A 10,937-nucleotide genomic window follows, 5' to 3' on the forward strand; every position below is an offset into this window, starting at 1 on the left:
TTGCTTTGTCCACCTACCCCAGGCAGAAAGGCCTTGTGGCCATCCAAGGTCATTTTTAAGGATTAGTTAGAGGCTTATGGGCTACTGTACCTATTGAGCTACTGTTCAAATACTGCCACCTTGTGGTATTAGGTCTAATTTGTGTTAATGAGATGACAAAGTTTCTCTGTACCTCCCTACACTGTGCTCATTTTGTTACCTGTCAAATGCTAGAATATTTTTTATGACTCATTTACTAGGCACATTGTCCATAATACTACAACATAACAGTTACACACAGTTACACACACAGCTGATGCATTCACATGCCCCCAGAGAAATTGTAAATCTTGAAATAAATTTCTTTCGTGTAGTACTCCAGTTATTTAGTCCACCGTTTCCTTGGTATCAAAATGTGAAAAACCTAAACATTTTTATTTAAATGTCTCAGCGGATGATTGACATACTCTTTAAAGTTTTCCACCCACTTTTCAACCAATCAGCTCGAAGGGGCGGGCCTTCACGCTAATCTTTACAAAATGGCGGCTGTTGTTGTTTTGCCGCAGGGTCAGTGAATAAATCCGCTTTTTATTTCATTAATTTTCTGCACTAATTTGCAGAAACAGCACTAAAAAACCCCAGGCGCCCCGAGGATCGGCTCTGTGTGGACTGAAATGAAAGGTAAAGAGCGGTCTCCGATTAAAAAACGCTCCCGGGCCTTGGACGATATTCGAGACAGGGGAGGATGCCACCCGACCAGCAAGAAAATGGGGGCTCTTTCCGTTTCCAGTGGGAGTAATAATGGGAATAGCTCGACCAAAAGCGACGGCGGCTCGACGAGAAGGAGTCTACTCGGTGAAAAGAGAGAGAGGGATTTCGACAGTCATAGCCGCACTGGAAATAATCACAGCTGTCAGTCTGCAGCCGCTAGCTCCGTGGGTAAAAACCACAACCTGAGCCTGACGCTGGATTTAGCCTCACCGAGGACCACTTCACGGGGGGAGCAGCGGGTTCAGCCGCCCAGCACCGAGAGTGAGTACAAAACCCTCAAAATAAGCGACCTCGGCACCCAGCTGAGCGACGAAGACATAGAGGACGGACTCTTTCATGAATTTAAAAAATTTGGAGATGTGAGCGTTAAGATAAGCCGCAGCAACGACGAGCGGATAGCGTTTGTGAATTTCAGGAAGCCGGAGGACGCCAGAGCTGCTAAGCACGCCAGGGGACGGTTGGTGTTGTACGACCGGCCGCTGAAAATCGAGGCAGTGTACATAAACCGGAGGAGAAGCCGCTCCCCAGTGGAGAGAGACTTGTATGGTGCAGCTCAAAGCCATAGACATTTGCAGAGACCCCTTTCGCCCACGGGGCTTGGATATAGAGACTACCGGCTTCAGCAGCTGGCCTTGGGACGGCTCCCCCCTCCCCCGCCGCCCCCTTTGCCCAGAGAACTGGAACGGGACAGGGAGTTCGCCCTGTTTGAAGCCAGGGCGCGTCCGGCTTTCATTGCAGAGCGAGCAGCTTTTCGTGAGGAGGATTTTATATCTCCAGAAGATGACCAAAGAGCCAATAGGACGTTATTTTTAGGCAACCTGGACATAACTGTTACAGAGGCGGACCTGAGGAGAGCCTTTGACAGGTTTGGGGTCATTACAGAAGTGGACATTAAAAGACCCACACGGGGACAAACCAGCACATATGGATTTCTGAAATTTGAGAACCTTGACATGGCTCACCGTGCTAAGCTTAGTATGTCTGGCAAAATAGTGGGCCGCAACCCCATAAAGATAGGCTATGGGAAAGCAACTCCTACCACACGGTTGTGGGTGGGTGGACTTGGACCCTGGGTTCCTCTAGCTGCCCTGGCAAGAGAGTTTGATCGCTTTGGCACTATAAGGACCATTGACTACAGAAAGGGGGATACCTGGGCATACATTCAGTATGAAAGTTTGGATGCTGCACAGGCGGCATGCACACACATGAGGGGCTTCCCACTGGGGGGTCCAGAGAGAAGACTTAGAGTGGACTTTGCTGACACTGAGCATCGCTACCAGCAACAGTTCCTGCAGCCTCTTCCAATTCCACCTTTCGACATGGTGGCTGAGTCATTTGTCCACCGTGCCACACCTGAACCACTGAGGGTCAGGGAACGGACTCCACCGCCGCTTCACTTCAGGGAGAGAGAACTCTTTCCTGGAACTGAGTGGCCCAACCCGGCTATTCGGGAACGGGTACGTGCCTCGCCCTTTGAGCCTTTGGAACACTTGGAACGTGAGCGGCGGGCACGGGAGCCCTGGTCTTTGGAACGAGAGTTGCAGGGACGAGAACCTGTACGCAAGCGGCGCGTAATGGAGGATGGACGTCACATAGACCACTCCCCTGACAGCACTGAGAGGACAGTAAGGCGCAGACGTGCTTCTCCGGATGGCAGTCCTGGAGGTAGCAGCAGAGACGGAGGCCGCTTCAGTGACTCAGAGCGCCCTATTCGGGGCGAGAGACCCTCCCCAGCACGAGAACGTCACAGCAGCCTGGAGAGAAGTGGGGCTGAACGGAGACTCAAAAGCCAGAGTCTCTCTGACAAGGGACCTTCAAGCAGCAGCATTTCAATAGTCGGAGAGCGTAAACGTAAAGCTGGTGATGGTGGTAAAGGGCCCGCCAAGAGAGAACGTTCTGAGATCAGCGCCAAGGGAGGCCAGCTGTCCAAGCCGGACAGCACCAGACTCAGTTTGGCCTGGCAGGGTATGCTGTTGCTGAAGAACAGCAACTTTCCAGCCAACATGCACCTGCTGGAAGGCGACCACAATGTAGCCAGTGACCTGCTCATTGACGGCACAACAGGGAGGCAGGTGAGCGAGCTAAAGATCACCCAGCGTCTCCGTCTGGACCAGCCCAAGCTTGACGAGGTGTCCCGGCGCATCAAGGTTGCAGGTCCCGACGGCTACGCCATTCTGCTAGCAGTTCCTGGGACCACAGAGGATACATCTTCGTCTGACCCTGCAGCGTCGACTCAGCGGCCACTTCGGAACCTGGTGTCCTACCTCAACCAAAAACAAGCAGCAGGAGTCATCAGCCTGCCTGTGGGAGGGAGCAGAGATAAAGACAACACAGGGGTTCTTCATGCTTTCCCTCCCTGTGATTTCTCCCAGCAGTTCCTGGATTCCTCTGCCAAAGCTCTGGCTAAAAGTGAAGAGGACTATCTGGTCATGATTGTGGTTCGTGGAGCATCTTAAAAAAATCAGAACACACTAAGTTCAAGTCATGTAAAAAAAAAAAAAATCTGCTGTATGTCAGTAACTATTGCATGCTGTGTGTTCTGCATTATGGGTTACACTAGTATGGTTCTTGAGTGTTTGTTTGTATGTTGCCATGTAATCCACTAAAAGGACAAACAGTGCCCTTCTACAAAACTGAGAGGGTGTGTGGTTTTGAAATGATTTTTTTAAAGGGTGAATTGCTCACAAAGTCATAAACCTGCAGTAATTTAGTCAGGATACTGTAAAACATGAGGAGCATTTGAGGAATAAATTTTAATTTAATTTAAGAAGAGATAAGTCATAAAGAAAACACTCATTTGCAGGTTTAAAATCTAATCCATCCAGATATACCAGAAAATAAGGAAAAGAAAATGTAGAAATGCAAGGAGTGGACACAATAATACCTCCACTACAATAAAACCACAAACCCAGGCCTCGCAAACTATTTTTGTCATTGAATCCACGTCTCCCTGACACAGTGTTAACAAAAGCTGAACAATACCAGCCCAACAAAGGTCATGTTTGTTTATGGGCTGGCATTCTGTATGGCCTTAGATTGTACAAGTGTTGTTGTTGTTGTGTCTACCTCCTACACAGGTACTTAAGATGAGGGGAATCAGAAGACATAATTTTTCAAAGCTTTGAATTACAGTGCAATAATATTTCTACTATAATCACTTTTTGATGGATGGATACAAAGGTGAGCGTGACAGTTTTGAATTTGTGGATTTCAGGAAAGGTGTAGTGAATGATTTGGTACTGCAGTTTCAAAGCTAATCTCTTCGGAGAAAGAACCCTGTTAACATTTTGACGGTCAAAACATGTGGGACAACTCTTCTCCATTGCACCACGCTCCATTAACTGAAGGTCTTTTGCCTTCATCAGGTAACCACCCTGATGAAGGCAACGCAGCCTGAGCACTGGTGAACGGAGAGTGGTGTGCAGAGGAAGAGTTGTGCTATGTGTACTAATTTTGATGGGCTTGACTCGAAGCTCACACTGGTGTCCCTGTGTGCGTTCTCAGAGTTGGAAAATTTTGAAGGTCATCAGATAAAAAAGTGTCTAGATACAGCTGATACATTTCAGTTATCTACATTGTCAACTGTTAGAAAAATTATATTCAGGTTCATGGTTTGGATTTGAGTGTATTTTTTAATTGTGTTCCTCAGTTTGTGGAACAAACAAACAAATTGCAAGATAGACAATGAACTGTGTCCAGTGCGCTGGTAAAACTAAATTGTCATATCAACTCTGTGGAATGCTGAATACTAACAGATGTGAGAAAAGGAACGGCCCATAACACAATACGCATAGTATAGTAAAGCAAATAATAACATATTTCTCATATTTCTTACTTCATATTTTATTTTGTGCATCCCTACCTTAGAAATGGTTGTGTAATGTGATCTATGAAAAAAAAAACTACAGTAGTAATGGATAAAAAAGCTTAGAGAAGTTTGTGTTGATATTGACAGTCTGTTTCATTTATTGCTCTGAAACCAGTAGTTCCTCCAAGAATAATAATATTCAGTATAATTAAAATGTTGGTACCAAGTAACAAAAACCTGCTATTTGTTCAGCAAGTAGGTCTGTGTAATTTTAAAGTTTTAGCAGTACCTTAACTGTTGATGTTGGAATTTAAATTTTAGAGGTCTAATTTTGAATTTGAATATTTTACTGACGACTGCCAACATGTTCCAAAGGCCTACTCACCATATTTTCTTTTGCCATTGTATGTTTGTCATGCAAAAGTAATCCACTCTGAATTATAATTTGCTGACCTTGGTTAAATATGTATTGAGAACATTCATATGTGGGAAAGTTGTTATGTGTGAACATCACACCCACTGCAACGTTGGACTCCTGAGGAGACGAGAGCAGAGCTGAAAACCTCTGCAGAGAAGGCAACCTAGTATTTGTGAGTCCTCACTGATGAGGCAGCTTTTAAGTTGTGTAGCCCATCTGCACCTGTGATGACTTCTGTTTTAAGTGGAAAATTGAGCAATGTACACTTTGATGTCATGGGAAAGGAAAATCCATAGAGCCCATGCGAAGCTGTTCACATACCTGAAAGTGCGTTTGGGCACTTAATGTGACCGATTATCAATAAATTGTTCATTTGAAGGGAAACATGTTTCTTCGATGGAAGTGAATTGAAGAAACAAGCTGCCATACCTTATTGTGTTTCGAAGGAGTTGTCACTTGAAATTTTCTTTCTGCACACGAAAAGGGAGACAATTTGCAATTTGTTTAGCACCAGCGAAGAGAGACCCCTGTTTCGTGTGAGGATCGCTGTTTGCTCACGGGCCTGCTCTGAGCTCCTAAGCTGCCCATCAAAAATTACTCCCTCCCTCATGATCCCCTATTATACCCCTCAACTGCTGCTGTTGGCATGTGAACACCTGATCAGGATCGAGGAGCCAGAGTCCAGTTTGCAGTGTGAAACAGTGGCAGATGCAGACAGCGGTGCAGTTCGGGAGGCGAGGGCCGGAGCAGACGGCAACATGTGCCAGTATCCTGTTGTTCTACCTGCTCATTATGCTAAAGGTTTCATGCGCATTGTTCCCGCGTCTGAATAGGAGCTGAGGAAATTCCATCACCGGCCGTCACACACTCCACTCGGGAGATTGTGGGTGACACCGCTCTGAAATTTCCATAGCATCTACAGTTCAAGCTGTCTCACTGCAGAGGCCAAGCTGAACCACTGGGCTGATTTGTCGTTATTATATTTTGCCCAGTTATGATTTGATTTGACTTAATGTTTGGCTCAGGGAAGAGGATTGGTCCAGCCTCAGCTAGGAATATTGTTTGCCCCCATCCCATCTTTGTGTTCTCCTCTGATTGAACCCTCTCTGAGGAGACGAGCGAAGAAGCATGTTTGCTGTGCTGAAGCTGTATTCCCTTGTCATCTGAGGTCTGCTGCAGAATGGAGATGAAACAAGAACAGGCCAGATTGTTCACCCTTTTTGACACCGCTGGAAGGAATTCACACTGCGGACCCCAACCATCCCCCAAGTTCTTCTAGGAGACCTTTTTGTTTTGCCTAAGCCCCTTTAGAAGTTTAAGGCCACGTTACACAGGAAAGAAAGTTTTCAGTTTCCTCCTCCCATCCATTTTAGTCATGTTGGTGTGAAAGCAAAAGCTGTGTTCTGTGCTGAGAAGGACCCCTTACTGCACTAGAAAAACACTGCCATCTTGAGGACCATGGAGCTCCTGCCTTCCTCTCACAGTCAGCTACCTGATACATCACACTCATGCACACCAGACACCCAGGACAGAGCTGGTATCACTGTATGACTGCTGTATAGAGCGGCACCATGGTGAGTAGGAGAACGAGTGCTGCTTGCCAGGTCTGTATCGGTGGCTTAGGCAGCAGTGTGGTAAGTACAGTGTCAACACCACATGTTTCACAATAACAAATGCAAAATGGCATACTCTGGTTTCACTCCAAAGTAATTACTGAGGTCATTTCCACTGATGGCAATTGGCATAAATCCCAGACCCTAGTGTGAGATAATAGGAGCATTGACTGCCCACAATGATATATTGCATATGGTGTTATTTTGATCACCACCAACAAAAAATATGATGGATGTACTCCAACACTTTTACTCCTTAATTCGACACGTAATACTCACGTAGAAGCTTCAGTTAAAATGAAACATTTGTTCACATACGTTGCAAGATTGCTGTTATGTCAAATGTTGAAGTGCTTAGAGAGAAAAGACTAAATTTGGTGAGTTTTTGCAGCACGACTACTGCAGCTGTTGAACCCCCCACCCCCCACCCCCCCCTGCCCGCCGCCCCTCCCCAGCCGCCCATAAAAACCTGCACATTTGGTTGTTTCTGCAGCTTCATTAGAGATGTAAATGTAATTCCCATCATTCACTTTGATGAAGATTTATTAAGTCTCTGATGGAAAAAATAGCCAGAAACTATAGTCAAGGTTAATATGATGTGGCCTGTGGGGAAACTGGTGTAGATTCAGTTATGAAGGCTTAATTGTTTCAGAACAGCAAAAAACAGCCTCAAGCCAGTGTATTGTCTTAGTAGACTCACAATTATGTGGAGCATCATCGGCAAGACACTCCTGGTCATAGATGATGTTACTGATCGTGCTAAAAGGAACATGTATGAGCCAGTTTTTTATTAAAGCCTAAAGTGTTATCACCACTTACCAGTCAGAGAATTGTGATTAAAAGGAATTATAGAAGAAAATGGCTTCTGGTACAAAATGGTCTTTTGCGTTAGGAGACTACAGGCCACAGATGATAACCTCCAGTTAATGAATATAAATATGAGATTAAAGGAGGCCTACTCCAGGACACTATAAATACATCACATGCCACCAGTTACCAATCAAAAATACATCCTGTTAAAAGAAATGTAATCAATCTGTGGTCAATACTTGACTTTTTGATGTGGCCCCCACCTCACTAATGTTAGTGCACTTCTTACTCTGATCCCTGTGTGCTCAGGCTGTATGAGCAGCTGCATGTGCTTTTTGTCATACTGCCACAGTTGATTTCACTGATGAATGCAGAGACATGCAGCTAAATATTCTTTTTTAATCCTCAATGAGGTCTGACTCATCAAACACAACTGCAGCAGCAATACGATGCTCTGTGTTTTGTTCAAAAATCAGATATACTAAATTTAAGGAAAAAAGATCATTAAAAACAAACTTCCAGATTCTGATATTTATCAATTTACAGCTTGCCTGTGATTTTGTCTTTATATACAGTGTTTAGGAAAAGTTTTATTTCTTGTAATTTGGAATTTGAAATTTTCAAAAATTTTCAAAGCTTGCTTTGTAAAACCCATTCACATAAATCTTAAAACAATCCATGAAGTTCTTCATTAAGATATGTTGAATACTGATTGAGGTCGAAGTGTCAAAAGTTTTTGAAATAACCATTATTACCTATAATTCTTTCTAAAGATACCGTATTATATTTTTGTGTTTGCTCATGCATTATTGTAAGAAAGATCATCTGATTTACCGGCAGACAAACAATAAGCTATAGAAGCCACGAATGTGTCAATTAACATTTCCCACTTGATTTATGTTGCTGTTGTATAAAGCTGTCAGTTGGATGTTGTTCAATAAGCTTTTAAATTTCTCAAGACAAGTATTAATGTGCAATAACAAGCGTTTTTCAGCTCAAACTGTTATTAGTGATCATTTAACATTGTAAACTGCTGTCAGGATGAAAACTTGTTTGCATGTCTCCCATACAGAGCTCCTGTGGACAGCAGTTGGTGCATCACTTTGTTTCCAGGCCACTGATAAACACACCATCAGGTCTCATCTCCTGTAAGTAACCTGTAAGTTTGCTTTGATTAACAATATCAAATGACAAAGTGTGTAACGCTTTAAAGTGGATATTTTCTGGGTCTACTTTTGAAACCTAAGATGAAAAGGAATGCAATCATATACACAAATCATTTTTATTTTTTTATGTCTGTTGTTTGTATGTCTTAACGATGTGTCAATAAATGGGTTGAATCTATTGCAACTTGTGAGTGTTTTTTGCATGGAGACATGAATCGGTCTGGAGTGTGTGCATCTATTACATTGGGTTATCTGAATCACACGAGAACAGACTGAGTCACACATCAGTTTATTACAGCTGAGTGCACACTGTTACAAGGCTTAAAAATGAACTCTAAGGGCTTGTACCAGGATATCTATGATTGGTTAAGCATATTTTCTAAACTCGATCAGTTAACAAATCCAGGAGCGAGAGTAGTGATAAAACAGTGCTTCACCCATAAATGCATTTGCTGCAACAAGAACATAAGATCAAACGCCATCAAAACAGAACTCAGTTCCTTAACAGTGGTGTTTGAGACATTACCAAAGAGACATAAAAAGTATTTCAAGATATTGCTCAACCATACAGTTTCTTAAAAGATTCAGATAACTAACAAGTAAAATAATCCCAAACTAAATCTACTTTTAAAGCATCAAATACTTTTCAGAAAAGATTTCTTATGGTACAAAATATGCAGTGGCCCTAAATCACAAAAGCATACTGGTGGTGAATGCAACTCGTGAGCCAAGAAGAGCTTTTGTGCATGACTGTCGTTATTGAAACAATACAAAGAGCCTTGCTCAGTATTGTGAAAGTTAGTTGAGGGGGAATAATTTGGTACTAATTGAGACAGCATTCTTTGAGTAGATGCCTTCCTCTGCCACAAGAGGGCAGCATGAGAAAACACATGTCCATCTCTGGCTGCTGGGCCATGCTCAATCAAGACTGGGAAATGACTGCACAATGGATGGTCATAGTGGTTTAAATTATACACACCGTCCAAGCTATTTAACTAATAATAAGCTTCAAGTTGTAGGTAGGTTTCTAATGTGTCTTTGGCTGACATCACAGGAAGTTAGTAAAGATACAATACAGTACCTTATAAGGCAAACAGTGGTGAGAACAAAGAATCCACTGAAAACACAAAAACTTCCACTATAAAAAAAAAAAAAAAAAAAATTCAACAACCAATAGGCTTCCATTTATAAACACAATAAAATTATAAGTTGCATTACCATTAATTGGCTGCCTGCAGGCACTGTAAAGGCTGGGCAACAGTCAGTTCGGGGCACCGTGCATTTATATGGGCAACATCAGTAAAACATCTTCCTAACACAGTTGATCAGAGATTTACAGACATATAACTGTTGATGAAATGAGACAGAATCAGACGGGAAAAAAAAAACCCCTGTTCACTGGAGTTCATCAGCCCCGACGCCCCGACGGTCCAACTATGATCAAAACATTCAGGAAACATCAAACCACTTCAACCTCGACCAAACAGGGTTCTCAGTTACAATGATTGTGCGTGCAAGCGAGCTGTCAAAGGGAAATCGTTCTGTGTGTGCACTTGCATAGAACAGCTCACAAGCGATGAGCTGGGCGTGAAGGTTTTCTTATCACCAGGTGCTGCCAAGTAGAAGATCACTCAGCTATTTAAGTGTGTAATGTCATTATTGACCCACAGAAGGAGAAAGGCCTTGTTCCAGTTGCGGTATTTAAAAAAGGTCACAACAGAGGTTTTAATTGTATATCAAAATTTCTGAAAAAAAAAAATGAAGTGTCCTCTCTTGTGCAGAACATTGCAGGTTCATCGACTGTAAACGGGTCATCGTGTTTTAAAATGTGATTAAAGGAGCTGAAGAGTGGGTTGAAGTTAAAGCACGGAAAGGAGCTGAGGTGTTAGTGTTTCAGCTAACAGCAGCTGCAGTCAGTTGATGTGTAATGGCTGCAGGCAGCTGAGTTGTCAGTTTGTATGTAACCGCTGAAAGCGACTGAGGAGTAAGACATGAAATCATGAAAACAGCTGCAGCTCTAGTTGATGTCTTCGCCATGAAACCAACAGAAACGTCAGCCAGCTGCAAGAGGTGAAAGCAGTTGAATTGTCATTTGCAGTGATACAAATGGAAGCTGAAATTAAACTGTAAATGACGACCGTGATTGTCAGTTAGGACAGTTGAAGAGTAAAAATCAGCCGAAGCGTTAGATGCTGAAAGCAGTTTAAATGTCACTTGAAAGCGGTTGGAATGTGTCTGCTGCTAAGCTGCTGAAGTTTCAGCAGTTGAAAATTAGTTGAAGTGGAAGTGCGGGAGACAGTTCAAGTGTGTGCACTGTAAGCAGAAAGCAGTTGATTTCTCAGTTCAGGCGTGACAGGTGAAAGTCAGTTTAC

The 10,937-nt window shown here is 43.3% G+C and overlaps 1 protein-coding gene across 1 annotated transcript; it reads left to right on the forward strand.

Annotated features, from left to right (window-relative positions):
- The first annotated feature begins 509 nt into the window (after positions 1 to 509).
- Positions 510 to 5,369, forward strand: rbm15 (RNA binding motif protein 15). The gene has a single exon (XM_022741741.1). It carries the CDS (start codon positions 654 to 656, stop codon positions 3,204 to 3,206), a length of 2,553 nt encoding a protein of 850 aa, XP_022597462.1. The 5' UTR covers positions 510 to 653; the 3' UTR covers positions 3,207 to 5,369.
- The last annotated feature ends 5,568 nt before the right edge of the window (positions 5,370 to 10,937 follow it).

Source organism: Seriola dumerili, unplaced genomic scaffold (assembly GCF_002260705.1).
Source record: "Seriola dumerili isolate Sdu_G_001 unplaced genomic scaffold, Sdu_1.0 BDQW01000056.1, whole genome shotgun sequence".
Classification (NCBI taxonomy): Eukaryota; Metazoa; Chordata; class Actinopteri; order Carangiformes; family Carangidae; genus Seriola; species Seriola dumerili.

Coding starts and splice junctions, on each gene's coding strand:
- rbm15 (XM_022741741.1), top strand. CDS start 654: ATGAAAGGTAAAGAGCGGTCTCCGATTAAAAAACGCTCCCGGGCCTTG.